Source organism: Corvus hawaiiensis, chromosome 6 (genome assembly GCF_020740725.1).
Source record: "Corvus hawaiiensis isolate bCorHaw1 chromosome 6, bCorHaw1.pri.cur, whole genome shotgun sequence".
NCBI lineage: Eukaryota > Metazoa > Chordata > Aves > Passeriformes > Corvidae > Corvus > Corvus hawaiiensis.
In genome coordinates, this window is record NC_063218.1 from 16,952,026 (window position 1) to 16,971,187 (window position 19,162).

A 19,162-nucleotide genomic window follows, 5' to 3' on the forward strand; every position below is an offset into this window, starting at 1 on the left:
TGCTGAAAATTGGAACTGCAATGGATAGCAGCTGACAAGCTTTTAAAGTAGCAGAAGTAGGGAACAGCAAATGGGTTATTTGAGGAGTGCAAGCATGTTATTTTAATGTTAAGTACACTCAAAAAGGAAAGACATATGGTAACAGGTTTGAAGACAACTGAAGACTTAGTTCACAGTTTAAACATTTACATTTCTTGAAGTGTGATGGAATTTTTTTTTTTCTTCCAAGAATATTTCACAGAAGCATCAGGCCAATATGTCATTCCTCTGAAAACTATTACATCTTTTCCTTCCTGACCCTCAAGGGCTCTTTTGAGCTACATTAGATTTCCCAGAATCACAGGGCCTTTTAACATTCCTCTCAGTTCAGTGTGTAACAAACTTGTTTCCTCCTTGGAGATGTCCAGGTGGGCATAAAAAAAGAACTGGTTAGTACAGGCAGTGTAGGATGATACATATACAATGGTGTTTTGTGGGACAGGAAGATATTTATCAACTAAAGGAAACAGACTACCCTATTCTGCTTTCCCAATGTCAGCTGTAGTTGCACTGCAGTATGTGGTGCTGGTAAAACTTTGTGGGGATTTTTCCTTGATAAATAGAGCCCTGGAAATTATTTGAGGAAAGGATGGTAATATAAGTTTGGACAAGAAGTAGTGATTTGCTATGCTTGCCAAAATCATGTCTTTCAGGTTTGTATATGCATTCTTGTCAACATTTTACAACATGCATTTTCAAATCCATTCCATTTTGATCCTGTTTATTTTGGGAGTTAAATGAATCAGTTCTCAGGAATGATTTTTCTGTAAGTCATGAAAGACAGTTTAGTTTGCTTGTGTTTTTTGTTTTTTTTTTTTATTCTGTGTTCTTCTACCTTACTCCCTCATCCCCCTTCCCCTTTGGTTGTTGTTACATGCTTTTACTGAATGGTCCATTAAAAAAGACACTGCTGATAGGGAGATATTACTTTATATAACAAATTGGTCATTGGCCTCAGGGTCTTATCCCTGACTTATGTTTGCTAGGCTGTAGATTCTTTGAAACTTGATTGAAAGAGTCCCAGTTTGGGTCATGAGCCGGCTGCTGCAGGGAATTCAAGGCATGCAAACAAAAAGTTTTCAAGTATAACTAATTTGTTCTGGCTTTAGTCAGAAACTATCTTCATTATACTTTAGAGATTTACATTTTCTTAAGGACATCGAGTTCATAATATGGAATACAGTATACAAACACTGCACCAAAAATCACAGGTCTGACTGCTTTGGGAACAAATATATGGGGAACAGTAGGGTGCGAGGAAGTCCATCTAATGGACACCAAATATACCTATTCATGATTTTCAGAAAATTGCATTATTTTGGGGCTTGAGGGCTGGTTTTGTTGCTTCTTTTGCTTTTTTGAGAGTCATGCTTCAAATAGCAATCTGAACAGCCTATTTTTACTTCATCCATGTTTCTGTGTGTGTATGGAATTTCCAGTACTTGGGATCTCTGTGGCTGGAGTTGGAGAATGTTTGGTGATTGATTGAGAAACAGTTTAGGATGCTTTTTTTTTATTAAGTTGAATGCTTTCCTGGAGTTTTTATAAAAACTAGATTTGATTGTTTGACCTCCTGTTGCCAGTGTTGGACTTTGAGTGATTTCAAGGTACTTAAAAATGATGACTTCTCATGTTTTATAATTTAACTCTTTATGTCTCTCCTGATAATAGAACTCTCCTTGAGTACTGAAAACGGAGTAGACTGACTGTGCAGTGGTTCACTTTGCAATTGCAGCAGACACCTCTATAAGTTTCTTTCTGTACTTTGATTATCATGGTTGCATCTAAGATCACTGAATGTGTAAATACATCCTTTACAAAATTACGTCTTTCATAGTCTGTCTAGTTTCATGTTGTCATTCCCCCTGTAGGTTAAATTTTTCAATTGTGTCGTTTTGTGTTTTGGTAATGAGGCAGGTATTTGGGAATTGAATAATGTGAAGCTGTAAGCTTTCTACAGCATGTGTGAAAGGGACAGCTGTCAAAACTGGATGCTTGAATTTATAGTTTGCAGCCAGGATGATCAATTCTTAACCCCCCCACTGTCTTTATATTAGAAGTTCCTAAATTTACTTTACTTTTTATATTAATATAGGTTTAGCTAAAGCATACCTTCCAGAGGACTTCCAATCTTGATAAGAACACATCTAAACCTGGAGAAACCATTGCAGCATGTGGTAGCTCATTTCAGTGTTGGAGTTGCACTCTTCATTAAGACTGCATTTTTGGTTTTAATTTGAATTGATCCCTTATTGGTTCCTTTCCAGCCATTGGTTTTTATATCATAATTTGCTAAGCCCTCTGCAGTCCTGGTGACTTCATTCTCTTGATGGTAGTTTCTGTAATGAGACCACCTCCCAACGTCCTTTCTGATAAGAATGTCACTCTACTTGCTGGCAGTAAGGGCATATTCTCCACCCTTTCAGTTATTCCTTGCACTGTAGCCAGTTTTATCACAGGTGAACGAGAACTGCAGAAAATATTTCAATATCATTTATTACTTCATTATACAAGAAGCACCTGCATCATGTCTCCTCAAAAGGGCTGTGTTAATTATTTTGGGCATAATTGCTTCACTGGGGACTTCTATTCAACTTCCTGTTTGCTGGCATTCTTATTTGCTTCTTGGTTAGTTATTTTTATGACGTGTTTCCACATATAGATTGCAAAGGCTGTATTTGTTCCAATAGCTATGTATTTAATCTTTAAAAAGATATTTGGCATGACAGCTATTAAGCTGTACTGCTGAACAGTTTCTTGAGGAAGTTTCCTACTGTGTTTTATAAGGATCTTTTCATTAGGAGGGTGTATTACATGTAAATTAGAGTCCTGTTGGATTTAATTGAAATTCTCAAGTGAGGAATTTTAAGGCAATCAGCCCTACGTTCTCCTTCTAAAAGAAGCTACCAACTTGCAGACAGTAAACTATTGTCAAAATCTGGATTGTGAATGAGATAAACACTGGGAACTTCAGGGTTTTCTTCTAATTTTAACCTTTTTCTTCTAAACCATTTATTTCTGAGTCATTACAAGATTTTTAGAAAGGCACATGCTCACAGCATGTGCTGACACAGAGAAAACTGACGGTGCCAAGGTTTGGCTTCCCTCCTACTTCCTAATTTCTTATGTTTCCTGTCAGTCATCAGTTTTCCCTGTATGTAATTGTTGAATGCAAGGAGTGACTTGCTAATGCTTTATCTAGGAAAGGTCAATAGATGTAGATTCTTGCAAATAATCAATTTTGAATAATAATTGCTCCACCTTAATTTTGTGCATTCTGTGTACAGCTTTCCCACTTCAATTATTCTGTGGGGTCTCATAGTTAACCTGATTTAATTTGCACAAGCAGTTGACACTATGACAGTTTGTTACAGAAATGAGATCAAACAGTATGAAGTATGCATGTGAATGTAAGTCCTGCATCACCGTATTTATTTTTTCCCTTAAATTCAGATCATATGAAAAGAAGTCTACACTGTCTGTTAAAAAAGAGTTTATTTTCAGAGTCCAGTATCTTTAGCATTACATTCTGCATCATCCTTTTTGTGATTCTTTTCTTAGTGCAGAATTATTGTCAAACTAATTAGTCTAAGATTTTGCAAGTCATCTGATTAGACTTGGTGGGTTTTTTTCTTGGGGGGGGGCGTTGTTTGTTTGATAGTTTTTGTGGGGATTGGTTTTGTTTGGGGTTTGGTTTTCTTTTTTGATATAGTGCTTGGTTTTAAAACCAGAACAACTTCTTTTGAATTCTTCTAGCATTCTAGGATTTAAAGTTGTGAGATATATCAAATAAGCACTTAAATGTGAAAAATGAAATATTATATAACTCCACATAGAATTGGTATTTTTCACCTTTCTTTTATGGTCTCATAAGTAACAGGCTGTATATCAGAATTGATTATATAAAGTTTATTATTGTACTTAAGCTATTGTAGAAATTGATGTGGTTTTCTGGGAGATCAAGCTGTTTGTTTGATACTTTGTGTGGTTTTTTTCTTGGTTGTACCCATATTTATGGGACTCCCAGTATATTAATTATTTCCTAACATTTTTAATAATTGATTGTCATGTAAAAAATACTGTTAGCTGAAGTTACTCTTAGCAAACTCTTAAATTATTCAAAAAGGTTCTCTTAAAACTTAGTAAGTTTACTCCAAGTAGGTTAAACATAAACCAAAGTAGTTGCATTTTTAATCCTGCATTCCAAGCAAGCAGATTTGATGCATCCTTTTAAATTTTATTTTCCTAGGGGGGTTCTTAGGTTTCTCAGCAAGGCTTTCGGTACTTTACACTATAATTTTCAATGCACATACTTTTAAGTGTTACGTACAGCTCTTTCTTATGTTCTTCAAGTCCTGAACAATGTAAATAATTTATATAATAAGAGAATAATAATGAAGTTTGCTTCCAACACTGACTGAAAATAGAGCAGTCTGAGCAGTTTTGATCAGGATATGGGGATATGCACCCTTCAGAAGAAGTCTAGTGGAACTGTAAGTTTCCTGTAGGATGTTACTTAGTCTGAGAGACATTAGGGAGATTCCTGATTACTACTGCATTGAGTGACAGTGCTATAGCAGGCAGGTCTGGGGGAAGAATCATAGATAATGTGTCATGTTGCTAGATTTGAAGAAAGGATCACAGAATGTAAGGCAGGGGTCATCCATGCAGTAGTGTATGAAATAGAGATATCCAACTATGTCTGATCCAAGCCATTGCACTCTTATGGTGCACAGCAACTTGTGGAAATTGCTAACTTGATCCCAAAAGAAAAACAGCTGATTTTAAAATGATGCTTGAGGTGAGCAATACCTGTTCACTGAAAGAACTAAGAGTTCTCAATATTAATAGTGTGACTTGTCACATAGCAGAGCTCAGTCTTCCATACTTCAAATTTTTGCTTCATTCAACCGGTTAGAAATACCTTCAAAAGCTTAAGCCAGTATTGGACAAATTAACTCCTCTTCACCTCCTGACGTAAGAGAGTTGCTATGGAAGGAAATTGGTGGTTGTAGCACATTCAAAAAGTGAAACGGGCTGGCTGAGAGTTAGGACAACAATTGTATTTTGGAGATTCCTAAATTCTTTGCTACAAATTACACTGGTTGGCTGGTGGAGAAAGCTTCAGATCATGGACTAATAGATTAGTTTGCATCAATTAGGAAATAAAGCAGTAGCAAGAACCTTTGATGGCACAAGGCCCCATTATTACAGTTGTCCTGTCTGTAATACTTCTCATGAACTTATCAGTTATATTTTAAAAAGGTAGGTTATTTGCACCACCTCTTCTGTGGTCTATCCAAAACAAACTGTGAGGAAGCAGTCTTTTCTACAACTTAATTATAAATTAAAAGACCTAATTCCCACCCTTAGTGTTTTAATATTCTGAATGGCCTTTAGATATACTTGTTTTTGTGAAAACTATTTCCTCTAGATAAATGGTTCTTTTCCCTTCCTGCTGCTTGTCTCATCTGTATTTATAGAAAGAATTTGTACCTCTTCTTGGCTTTTTTTTTCTGCTAGACTGACTAAGTGAAGTGTTTTTTGTACTCTGCAGCTTCCAGTCAATGGATCATCTTCACAGCCTTTCTCTGCAGCTGTTCTAATTTGAAATTCCTCAAGTGTGTTTTTAGCGGTTACAATGAGAATTATATGTAACATTCCAGGTGTGATCTCACTGGGATGTGGTACAAGGGCACTGTGTCTTTCTCCTTCTGTTCCAATGAGTAGTCCCTGAATTGCATCTGGCCTCTTCACAGCTGTCTTACGTTGATGAGCCCAACTATTAGGCAGCTGTGGTTTGGAATAATGGTTAGACAGGTTGTTTGGTACAATCTCTTTACTAAACTTGAACAGTAACCCTTTTATTCATTAATGGTGTTATCTAATGTTCCTACCCTCCTGACAAAAACATTGGCAGTATAGATGCTGTTCCCCAGTCATTCCAGAAGTGATATTTTCTTTAAAGTTTTTACTTTAGAAAGGACAATCCTATGTGTCACTGTTTCCATGATTCTGAGAAATGGATTATTTTTGACTGCATTAACTTTAGTCATTCTTAAAGTGTTCTTATTCTCCATTTGCCATAGTTTTCATAAGTCAGACAACACAGGTAAAGATTATGGTGAAGGCTGGGGGTTCATTCCTGAATATTCTTAATCTTCATCCCTGTTTAGTAAACATATTTTCTTTTTTTTTCCTACTTTGAACAAAAAAGCCTTAAAAACCTATAATTTTAATGTATAATAATCTGTTCAGGTGTAGTTTAGCTTTGCTTTTTACTAATGTACATAAGATGCAGCTTTTTGTGTTGCTCTTTTGTCCCCTGCCTGTCCCCTGCTGTTCTTGATAGGATCTCTGCACATTTCTGATGTCTTACTTGCACAGTCTTATCAATGATTGGCTTGTCACACATAGAGTTTTACCCACTCAACTTGAGATGCAGATCCTTAAATGTTTGAGCACCTTTGTGCTAAACACCAGGCTTCTGCTGCATCTTGAATGTGTTTGCTAACCTTCACTGTCAAATTACTTGCTGCTGAAATTCAAAGACCTAGTTATAAACCCGTTTGGAATTTTTTATTCTTTATTTAAATAAAAATCCAGTAATATATGGATTAGGTTATGAGCAGCTGTTTTATAATGTCCTCATTAGTTAGTGAGAACAGTCTTCAAGTAATGGAGTCATTTGCTGTTTCAGTAGCTATTTCATAAATTTATTAGCTATTAGCTCCAAGAATAACTAAGTCTTTCCACTTAAGAGTTTGATTTGTTCTCCATTTTGTGTCTGGGTAATTAATCTCCTAAAATGATACAATTCACTTTATTTTTAGCAATGTTAAAGATCTGCATCCAGAGAAAACACTGATGGTAGAACAAATGCCCTATTAGTCTATCTTTGAAAGAACCTGTTTTACCTACTTCCCTTCCCCAAAGGATTTGACCCAAACAGATTTCTGTTCTTACCTGTTATATTTATTCCACATCTCTGACACACATTGTCCTATTCTTCATTTCTTTTTTGAATACTGTTTATTTCTCAGTACTTGTATTCTTAGTAGAGTGCTGTTCCACCATGTCAAGGTTACTCTGGCACCATGTGCCAGTAATTTAAACTTCTGACTCTCAAACAGAAACAGATAATTAGTGATGCTCATAAAATGTACAGCTTTATTTTCATCATCTTATCATTTGGTAGTTTTTATCTGTTCTTCATCATTTTAGTAGAGTATCAAAACTTCTTCTAATGTTTAAAATTCTCTGTATCTGTTATGCAGGCTGTGTTCCAGAAGAGCTGTTTTCACAGATGCTTGAAGCTGACCTTTCAGAAAATCTTATTTCAGATAACCTACCTCTTGGTTTCTAAAACCTTTCTGGTAATACTTGTCCCTGAGCTGCTCATACCTCCAGCCATGTTTCAAGGGAACTTGAAAAAATTAAGTTAATTTGGGAGACCTGTTTGTCACATAGTGTTCCTTCTTTCTGTTGCCTCCTTCCTCTTCCATTCCTTCCCCTATTTGTCAAGTATGAGTAGCTGGCAGGTTTTCATTTTATTATTAACCTCCCATTTCAGTTTTCTGAGGTGTCTTCATTCTTTTAAGATTTATAGTCCAAATATTTCTCGGATCCAGGGAAGTTGCTTTTGTGGCTTTATAAATGCAACCTTTTCTACTCAAAAGATTATTTTTGCTGTAGTGTGGATAATCCCACACCAGTGTACTTTATTTATTAGATGCTATTTCCTAGCCTTTCTTTATTAGAATTGTGAATATTTTTCCATCATACTTTGTTTGTTGTTTGTATTTTGGAAAATGTGCAAACACCCAGTCCAGACTGCCACAATGCGCAAGAAACAGGAATGATGTTGCAACGTGTACTAAGTACATCCAAAAGCAACAAACTGATGTGTTGCTTTCATTCCTGTGCAGATATTTGTCTTCTGCTGTCTTGACATTGAATCCTACACTAGTAGCCCAGGTTCCAACATTTTTGTTACACAGACTCCTGTTATTTTGTACATGTATTTTTAAGTAATTTCTTAATAACCAAATCCCCTCCCTTTCTATTCCCTGCTCCATTTTTCCTTTTAAATCTTGCTTGCTGAATCTTAGCATTTTACTGACCCTGTGCCTTCCCTCTGCTACAAAATTCCTGAAACTCTTAAATGCTTGAATGCTATTAATGGAAATTCAGTCTATCTGTAAACTCTACATAATAAGGTATATATTATGATTATTGACTCTAGAATGACTTGCAAATTCAGTGCTTCTGAATTGATTATGTTCCATAACTTTTGTAAAATGCTTTATGATCACAAATTTTAAGAAATTGAACTTCTATAAGCTCTTCAAACTGTCAGATGTACTATCTCACATACAGATAAGCAGGAAAGGGTTTGTATGAGATAGGTTCCTGTGGTTTTGGTTTCAGGTTTAGATGCCTAGGTCTTGCTGTTTGGGTGAGGTGTGTGTGCACATGTGTTAAGGATAGAATAGACGAGGGGAGTGTGAAGGAAGGAGGTTGTTATTTGTCATTTTTCCTTCTCTTTTCAGTAAAATGATGGACAGACCTGGGCATGTTTTTCTTTCAGTGATATAGTCACTGTTAAACAAATATCTAGAGAGGACATCTCTGCCAAATGAAACATAGCTTTAAATTATCCATATAGTTCCCTGTATACTCAAATCCAATTTACTGATAGGAAGAAAGCTAAACTAGTGTAACTGATTACTCTTCTCTTCATTCTTACAAGATACCAAGTGAGACTCCATATGACCTTACGTACCTGGCAGGTGCTCATTGCTCATTTTCTTAAGCTAACTCAGTGACCTGCCTTTTGTTTCTTCTCAGTCCCACAACACACACGTTACACACTTAAGGTTGTGTGATTCAGTTTTAGATTTCCATGCTGGGTAGTTTCTGCCAAGGATGTTCAGTGCAATGCTAAGGATTTAACTACTGTAACTCAATGTAGTTTCTTATTCTTGAGAAAACTCTGCACTTTTCAGTTACTATTAGCAGCCTCCAAGTTTGTATTTGGGATAAGAAACTTCTGAGCTTTCACACATACCCACCCGCTACACCCTTCTCAGTCTTCCCACGCAAACCATATGAGCAATCATATAAATTTTTCACTTAGTATGATTAAGGTTGCAGTGGAATAAAACACCAAAGTACACCTGGGTTTTAAAACAGAAAGTAGGCTAACAGTTTTATATGCATGCTCTTCCCCTGCTTTGTGTTCTTTAATCTGGGATTTTACTAAAAATTGCTTTTCAGTTAGTATTTTTCTAGTGTATTATCTGTTCCTAGGTGCTGTGACTCCTATAAATGTGCCTACCAATGGACTAGTTCCTTTACTGTCACACTGTATTTATATTCTTTAAGTAACTAGGAAGGTGTCTAGGTTAATCTTTGTGGAAAACCTACAACTTGATCCATCCTGTGGAATCCTGGGGTACTGCTAATATCAATAAGCTACGTTGTCTTGAAACGTTTTTTTTAATTAAAAAAAATCCTGTCAACTATTGTTTCTGTCCAGTTGAAAGGCATCTTGTAAAAAGCACTGTTACTCTGATGGCATTAGATATTTATCATAATTACTTCATTAAACTATTACTTAAATTATTACTGTATTTGAAGTTATGTTTTCTCCAGTTTGGTGTGATGCTGACTGTCTTTAAAAATGTTTTTCTTGAATTGTAATCTCTTTTAATTTCCCTTTCCTTTTCACTAGATTACTGTTTACAAAAGTCAAATTGGAGTCCCTGTGCAGAGGCCCAGATGAAGCACTCCTTACCTGTAAACACATGCTCCAGATATGGAAATCCTGCTACAATCTAACTAACCCAAGGTAAGATGCTGTAGAGTGCTGGGCTGCTCACTACCTTGCTAAGTAGCTTTTCAGGGCAATATTAGGTCAGCAGTCCTGCATTTACCTGTTTTGGTATTTCATATGAACAAACTAATCCCTGGGGTATCGGGAGACTGACTTGCAAAGACATCAGCTGATGGTCATGTGGAACTACCCAGGCTTCCACGAAGTAAGGTATGCCAAAGCTACTAAATTCTGCAGCGATAAAGGCTGGTTACACAGGTTGGGTAACCCATCCATTCTCAATGTACTGGTATGGTCTTGTTTCGTTTCCTGATCAGGGTTTTAGTCTTTTATATTGTCTAGGAGAGAGATTGCTGTAGTAGGAATTTAGTTCAAGGACTTTCAAAAATAATATGAAAGAGGACAAGACATTAATTAAAACCATAGAAGCATCAGGGATCACATGTGGGTAGATATGATGTGCTTGCATAGTCAGCATGGCTGTCTTTTAAAGGGAGGTCTTGTTCATGAACCTATTTCGGTTCTTCAGGGGCATTAACAAGTACATAGATAAGTTCTTATAGTCCCGTTTGGGTTTCCAAAATGCTTTTGTGAAGGTCCTTTGCTATGTATGTTTAGATAAGCTGTGAAACAAATGGGAAGGCTATTTAGCAGGAATCCATGCTGGTGCTATTCAACATGTTTATCAAATACCTGGAGAAGGAGACAAGCAGAATTTCCTGCTATCTGGTCGTTTGAAGGGTTGACAGCTTCTGGAGAAGAGATGCTGCAGCAGAAAGGCTTTGTACCAGGTGACATTAGATACCTATGCAGCAGTATGGTGAATATGCAGTTTTTGCTGTACTTCGATTCCAGTCATGTAAACACAGGCATCTCTTTAAGAAGATTGACAGAGTTGACCTAATGGCAGAAGAGGGAGAACTGCTTCTCTCCTTAGGGAGCTAGTGAGCATTCAGAGCAGCAAAGTTTGGAGGGTGTGGCAGGAGAAGGCTGGGAAGGCACCTGAGTCAGTCACAGCATATTGAGAGACCCTGACACTGCATTGTGGAGCAGGGAGCATCACTCAGGTTACACAAAGCAAGTATGTCAGCAGCCAGAAAGGTTTGAGCTGAATCTTTTCACTGAATGAGGAGTAGGGGCCAGGGAGAAAATTTCTCTTCTAACTTAGTGGGTGGTGCTTTATTTTATTTAGCTGGTTGTGTGTGTGGGCAGGCAGGGTTAAGAGTTTAGTGTCTGAATGCTGTACTTTGCAGAATAGCTACAGTTTCTGTGCAAGCCTAATTTCAGACTGGCTTTGCATGTACTCCAACACAACTTTTCACCTTCCATCTCTGCTGTTATATCCTTTACACAGATCAGGGCTCTCATCATAGCTTGTCATTACTGTGTTGTTGTTCTTGTTCTTGTGCTAAGAGCTACTGTGCCGTGTTAAACACACATTAAGTAATGCCTCCTTCAGACATCAGCAGTGACTGTGAAAACTTACTCTTGACTGTGTCAGCTTCAAACAGCAGTAGTCGATAACTCTCCTTGGCACCATTCTCCTTCAAGAACATCTAAGTGGAAAAATTAGTGAGGACTACCTTGCATCTTTTTTTTTTTTTTTTTTTAAATACTGATTTTTTTAATCTCAACATCTAAGTCTTTTCTTGAAGTTAATGGCAGTGCATTAAGATCAAATTCAGATTGGAATGAACAGGACCTGTGGATAAGTGTCATGATGGAAGGAGACAGGTTTCCCAAATCACACATTCAGAGTTACATCAAGCAGTGAATAAAGAGACCTGAAATGTGACTAGGAGGTTCTATTCACACAGCTGCACTCCTCATGTACTGAAGAATGATGATGCAGGATTATTGTGAAAACTTTAATTTTTCAACTTTTGTAGTTTTAACACACGCTTCATTTTATTGCAAAGCACCATTTGAAAATTATGTCTGCCACTGGAAATAATTGAAGCCTTTTTAAAAAAAGTTCTTTAAGCCAGTAATAAAAGGTCTTTTAATAATTTTAAACCTATTTGTAATTTTGTTTTTCAAAGATTTAAATATCTTTTATGCTTATTTGAAATATCTTTTTCTATTCTGATTTAGACTGAAAACTAATTTAGTGTATCATTTTCCCAATGAGAAAAGAATTTACTTTTTTGATAAGCTGTGGTTTATATTAAATATTTCTTCTGCAATTAATCAGATTTTGTGGGAACTTGGGTTCAGTGTCCCCAATAATGTTTTAATGATAAAAATAAATCACAAATACCTAGATATACCTTAAAATGGGCCAAATGCAATACTGTGCATTACCTTTGTTCAGTTGAGAGAGAACTTTTGTCTTTAATTGACATACAAACTTTTTTCTCATGAGATGGTTAGTATGAATTTTAAAATTATTTTGTGATGCAAGGCTTGGAAGATGTTTGCCTTTAGCCTACTGCTTAAAATGCATTAGAAAATAGTTGAATTCTTTCCCACTTCATGGTTTGCATTTGGAAAAGGAATAAACCACAGTGCCAGTGCTGTGCTTAGAAGATACTGATGGTAGGTCTGGCTCTACTTGTCAGCAACATTGGGCATGTGGTTGCATGTGGATTGAGGAAGTAATTACCACAGAAAATTCACACCAAGTGATGTAACAGCTATAGTTGATAGTGCATGTCCCAGAAAGTTCCCTTCTGTTTCCTGTAGATTTCTATAATGATGTCATTTTGTAAGGAAATAATGCAATAATGTTAGGATACCGCAAAATTTTAATTCTACCATTTTAGTAACAGCTCTACAAAGAGAGGATGTTGTATCACTGATTTTTGCAATAATTAAGAACTGTTGTAGAATTCTTGCTCTTCTCTCAATTCAAATTCAGAAGGAAGCAGTTGTAAAATTAAGGCAAATAGAGAGATGTGCTGAGTTCCAGTCTAGCAGTTTAGATTAAAGTTTCTCAGGCTTTACTTTAAACTAGGAATTTCATACAGTTTTTTCTCTTCAGGGAGACTCAGATGAAAGTTTACACTCTGCTAAGTTGGGCTAGCAGTTCAATTGCTTTAAAACTTAATTACTTTTAAGTTTGTGGGGTGGTTTGGTTTCTTAATGAGGCTTTAAAGAAAATATTTATTGATAATGAATTGTACCAGACTTAACAATCCTAAAAATGAAATTACTGTACTAACCATAGAATGTTAAAGAAGAAATGCCCATGTATGCTTCCTTATACTTTGCTGACAATGTGTCTCAATTCTTGCCTCATATTAAGGAGAAAAATTATTTAGTTCTTCAGTCCCTGTTCTTCTGCTGAATCTTTAATAGTAGTTCTAGGAGCAATTAGTTTTCCAGCAAGCATATCAACAAGAAGCCTGAGGGGCAGATACTGAGTTACAGCTAAAGTAGAAGTGCATTTGTCCACAGGTGCAATCAGTAAAAATCACTGCTGCTGCTTTGGCTCCTGAGATGTTAGAAATGTTCAAAATGTTTCTGCTATGCTGTTAGAATCAAATTCAACATTAGGCAGTTGATCTGCATGTGTGCATATATAAAGAACAAAAAAAAAAAATCACAAAACCAAAACAGCCCTTTATAACATCTTCACCTCAAATTAGATGTCCTGGCTTTAGTGTTTCTATTCAGTCTGGTGAAAGTGTGTATTTTCAACCTAACACCTGCCTTCTCAGCTTTCTGTAATAGATGTACTCCATATCATTTCTGTAGAGGTGTTAGTTATGAATCAAATTAAAAGCCAGTATTCCCTTTGTGGTTGTATTAATTATGAAAACAGAATTGCTGAAGTAAATAAGGATTTAATTTTGCTCAGCTTAATTCTGTTTTAATGCAACTGGCTTAATGCACTGTGAGTGGTTAGTGGTGCTTGGTACTAAATTTGGTCATAGCAGTAACTTTTATAGCAAGAACCTTTGTGGGAGTAGGGCAGCATGCAACTTGTATATCAGTATATAATTTTTTATTTTAATAGCTTACAATTTCTGTACTTCATTACAGTGATTCTGGACGTGGGAGCAGCTTGTTAGACAGAGCTATTGCCGATAGACGACAGCTTAATACAATTACATTACCAGATTTCAGTGATCCTGAAACAGGTAAGAACTGCACATCAACCATAAAATAGGTTAAATGATCTGGCCGTAGATAGATTTTGTGTTTGTTTTTTTTCCCCTGATTTTGCATAATGAAGTTATATTTTCATTATTGTCATATATGTGGAAATAGACATTGTGTAATATAAGTTTTTTTTTCTTTTTTATTTATGAAGTACTTGCTGACCATGTTCTCTGTAAATTAAAATATCTATAGTTCTTGCTGAGCTTAGTAGCATTTCCTTATGCAAGGGCTAAAAATTAGTATGCTGAACTAGCCTACTTGCCAAAGTCCTGTGCTTTTTGGTCCATTCTGTATTTGCACCTTTTTGTTTAAAAGGTAAATAAAAAAACTTCAGAGAACTTTTAATCTCAAAAAAATATAAGATGTTAATTAGTTAAAATCTCAATTATATGTTAAAATATAATTACATGGGTGGGTAGGCTTACTGTGGGCATACTTTGACATAAGCAAAATTTATTTATTGTAAATTATACATATTGTGATATTTTTATATACATATAAAAAATTGTGGTGCACAGTTGTGCTACATAAAAGCTAAGATTGTTACATGTGAGTAAATACTGACAATATATAATTTGCCTGTATTAATATATTCAGTTATCACAAGGCAAACTAATATACTTTAAAAGTTATGCAATCAAAAAGCATGTGAGCCATGCATTCTGCAAAGATTGCAGAAGGAATTATCATAATGCTGCTAATTCCAAAAACTTTTTCCATATCTTACTTGTGTTCTAAATATTGAGAGTTTTCTTATTTCTTTTTAAAACCATAGAATGCTTTTCCTGGCACCTTTCAGGGGTGTATTTCTGCTCAATCACTCTTTGACACAAACAGCTTATGGGAAAATTTGCCAGCCTACGAATTTGAGTACACTTGACCCATAAATTAAGACACATTGAAATGTATAATGTCTTTGCTTAATATCAGAATAGTGCAGTAGAGAAAAATCCAATTTAGCTATTTAACTTCTGAATGTTAAAATTGGATTGAATGTTCACTCAATCTTGAGTTTAAAGTAGTATTCTGTGCTTGCTATAGTGCAAGCAGTTTTGATTGCAAAGATCAGGTCACTTGATTTCAGAGAATAGCAGTATGATATAACAACGTGGAATCTTCTTTCTTCTTGTATAATTAAAATGGATAACATTATATCATTCTATGGTGATCATTCTATATTCTAGTCTGCCTAATTGTTTCTGTTTTAAGAACATAACTAGATTTTATAGGTTTCATATACATATATAGATAGACATAGCTATAGATAAAATTTTATGCCTTCAAAATTGCTTGTTGTGGATGGGTGTTGTGAAAGGTTTTTTGTGGTGGTTTTTTGTTTGTTTCTTTTCCAGTGGGGGCATACAGCTCTTGATTTATACCTTCAGGGTGTCCTGTTTCATATCTGCCACATTGAGAGCACAGTGAATTGGTGCACTTTAAAGGCTGAATATTCCTCAATGCTTTTAAGTAAAGATGAAACCTCATTCAAAACAGTGAGCTTTTCAAGAAGCTTGCCTCAGATTCAAATCCTGCAGCCAATACCCTGATCAAAATAGGATCTCTGCATACATTCTGATTTTTCTAGCAGGTCCAAATTGTATTTTTTTCTGAATCTCAGCTGTGTTGTTAGAACTTAACTCTATTGTCAAGGAGAGCAAGATGGAAAATTAAAAATATGGGATCCCTTTTTGATTATTTATCTTATAAAAGGTAATTGTGGAGGATCAGTGGGTGGATGTCCCTTATGTTTTCTTTTTTTTTGATTGGGAGTTGGAGTTGATTTTGTTTGTTGGTGGGGTTTTGCTAATTGTTAATTTTAGCAAAAGAAACCTTGTTGCAATACTAGTACTCAATTTCTGGCAAGGACTAGAGCTTTGTTATCTACTGTTTCTATGTAATTATAGATATAAAAAATCTCCACATCCAGTATTCGTTCAGAATTCTTCATCAGAATATTATATAAACATTCTTTTTATAATTATAAAGGAGGAATTAAAAGATTATGGTACTATAAGAATCAAAGCAGTCAGGCTTGTCATAGTGTTTGAGAAAGCTTAAGCAGGCTGTCAATAAAATATTATTCACAATAGGTAGATGATAGAAACTATAGATGGTCAAGATTTTAGACCTATATAGGGCTGAAAGAGCTCACCTGCAAAATCTGTGGATTCACAGAGTTTAGAAATGCAGAAGGAATTTGGCAAATAAGTAAACAAACGTTAAAGTGCAGGAAAGTTCTGGCTGAAAGTTGTCTTAGGATGGAAATGTTTGCTCCTCTCCTCGTTAAACTACCTTGTGTAGTGCTACATTGTGAGCACATTTATATGTGAATACATGTGAACATTTGGAAGTTTTGCCCTTCATAGCTTTGCTTGCCATCTGTGATGATGATGATGACGATGATCCCCTTTGCCTGTCTAGTCTGAGTTCAGTCATCCAAGTACCAAGAAATGAGAGCTAAAATTCAAATTTGAAGTTTATGTAAAATCTTTCCAAAAAAATCTAGCTGCAGTGGATGTAAATTCATCTTATTCTTAGATGTATCAATTAAGCAGAATTTGACCTTTTAGAAGTATTAGAAACCTGCTTTATATGGAGTTCTTACCAATCCTATAATAATTAAGTGATTCAAGTTTAAGTTTGTGTAGCCTTTGAAGTATCAAGAGTGTATTGTGGATTTCTTACATGGCTACACTGTTGATTCTAATGTCCTGATCAATAACTATGTCAAATTTACTTTGTCTCCATTTCACTTGGCTTGCCATGACTGGCGTGCACTCATATTTGTATGTATCGATGAAGGAAATAAATGTAGAGGGGAAAAAAAAGGCCTTTGGTGAACCAATCAATCTCACAGGGAGACACACACATTTCATATCCAACAACAGGTAAAAATACGCAAATCTCTACAGACTCATTGGCTATTCGGTTAAGATAAATTGCAATCAATCTTTTTTAAAACTTTCTGTTCAGTTTAGTTGCTGTCCACTGACTTTATCATAAGAAGAAACAATATAACCTGAGTTTTAGATTTTGGCCTTTATTTCCCCTTAAATATATTTTTAAAATTTATGCATTTGGAACATAGGGGAAAAAAATCTTTAATTTGCTTTTTTAATCAAATTTAGTATGAAAGGAGAGCACATATAAATAAAGCGGTATTTTTTTGTTGTTTTTGCTTTCAGAAGTGACATTTATTTTACGTAGGAGCCATTTTGATCTTACTGAATAGTGAAACAAATGCTTTGCATTTTTGGCATCCATGAGTCCATTAACCCTGTTGGATCTTTTTTCTTTCCTGTCCCCCCCCCCACACTCCCTTATCATTCTCTTTGTTTCGCTTTTTAGCCTCTGATACTTCCTCATCTTCTCTCTCAAGAACAGAGTCTCCTCTCCAACTGTTTGTATCTTCTCATCTTCCTCATCCTCATCCTAAACCAGATACCTTTGTCTGGCCCCATGCAGCCTCTCCATACTGTGACCAAGTTCCTGAGCCCTGTTCACCTACTCGCTGTAAATTGGCTTTCTATTCCTGATGAGTGTGTTTGTGCTGTATTTTTCTGATAATCTTCATAGCTGATAAACCATGTTTAAATAGATTATGTTTCAACAGTGTCTGTGAAATCTGGCCTTTCAGCTGCTTTTCATTAAATACTGCATGGGTTTTAAGAGTTTCATCAGAGAAGACTGTTCTGTTGATCCCAAAAGATGTAAAGTTACAGACACATTTAATACTCTGTTCTCATGAGTATTACAGAAAATTATAGGTGTTCAGTAAAAGAGATTATTGGTCAAGGCTGCTTTGTAGCATTTACTAATGTAAATTATTTCCAGTGCTGGCATCTTTTGCCTAACAAGACTGTCCCTGCCACAGAATCTCCTCTTATCTGGACAGTTTTTATTAATTTCAGAAAGCCTTTAACTAATTGCATCCAAAACATTCCCTGAAAATTCACATGAAGGAAACCATTGCCTAAGTATCAGTGTGTATCATAATGCAGGTAGGGCATATTGTTATGATTTGGAAGAGGCATTAGAGCAGTGAAAATCAGCATTCTGCTGTTTCAAGTCAAAAGCTATTCTGTTGTTAATTGAAATGATGCCAATTTAAACCAGCTGTAAGATCAATCCCCATGCTGTTTGAATACAAATTGTACAGCAATGCTGCCAGAGTAGTTCACGTGACAGGGTAAAATCAACAAAGCTTTTTAGCCATTTCTTTTTAACTCCTTTTAATTTCTGTTAAATTGCCGTTCACTCCTACATAGCGCTGTTTTTGTCACTGAATTTACTATAATTTTGTGATTTTAAGAAATTAATTTTGATACCTAGTCTTTAGACTGATTTCATGTCAAAGATATTAATTCCAACCAAAATGTAGCAAATAAATCTTTGCATATTAGCAAAAGTTCACTTGTTAAAATAGCTGACATACATATGTAAGCCTGTAACTGGAAATTAAGGAAAGTTCTGCCTTCAGATGCCAGGAAATCTGTGTCCTACCGAAGTTGAAGTCTAACTTTCTCACTGGCTGCTTTTACAGGTTTGGGTGTCGTTGAGTTGAACTTGCTCAGACCTATACTATAAAGAGTACATTCCAGTTAATTTTAAATTACTTGTTCTTGTTCTTTGCAAAGCTATAAGTTAATGAGAACCTACTCAAGAATGAAGGCGAACTGAAAGAATGATGAAGCCAAAGCACAGATTCCATTACGTGAAGCCCAAGTTTTGCATTTCCAAGCTACTGTGTCCTCAGGGAAAGGAGCTTCTACCATATGCATGAGAAGTAGCAGAACCATGAAAAAGAAAAAAAAAAGATACTGGAGTCCTTTGTATAGTGTCAATAATTAATGAAAGATAAAGCTGTCTGAGTAAGGAGCCATTTCCCTAGATGCCTATAGTATGTTAGTATAATTTAAGGGGCTGAAAATCTCATGTTCTATATCTTGCTCAATTCAGTTTTTTTTTCTGGTGAAAGAAGCCAAGGGCATTTTGTATTACAGACTTGACTTCCAATTTCTGTTGAACAGAAACATGATTTTAGAGGTGTAGCATCTTATTTAATTTTTTCATCTTTTGAATACCTGATTTACGGTTTGAAGATTATCAGAAATCTTTTTGCTTTCTTAGAATTTTTGGCTTATATATATCTATATAACATTTTTTTTCGTCTTACTT

General features: G+C 35.5%; 1 protein-coding gene across 3 annotated transcripts in view; it reads left to right on the top strand.

Moving 5' to 3' along the window:
- Positions 1-19,162, top strand: part of TTC7B (tetratricopeptide repeat domain 7B) — a 130,701-nt gene that overhangs the window by 75,034 nt on the left and 36,505 nt on the right. For all 3 annotated transcript variants that reach the window (XM_048306977.1, XM_048306979.1, XM_048306978.1), the window contains 2 exons: positions 9,776-9,892; positions 13,865-13,962. In XM_048306977.1, the coding sequence (XP_048162934.1) occupies positions 9,776-9,892; positions 13,865-13,962 (215 nt within the window). The remainder of the gene's footprint in view (positions 1-9,775; positions 9,893-13,864; positions 13,963-19,162) is intronic.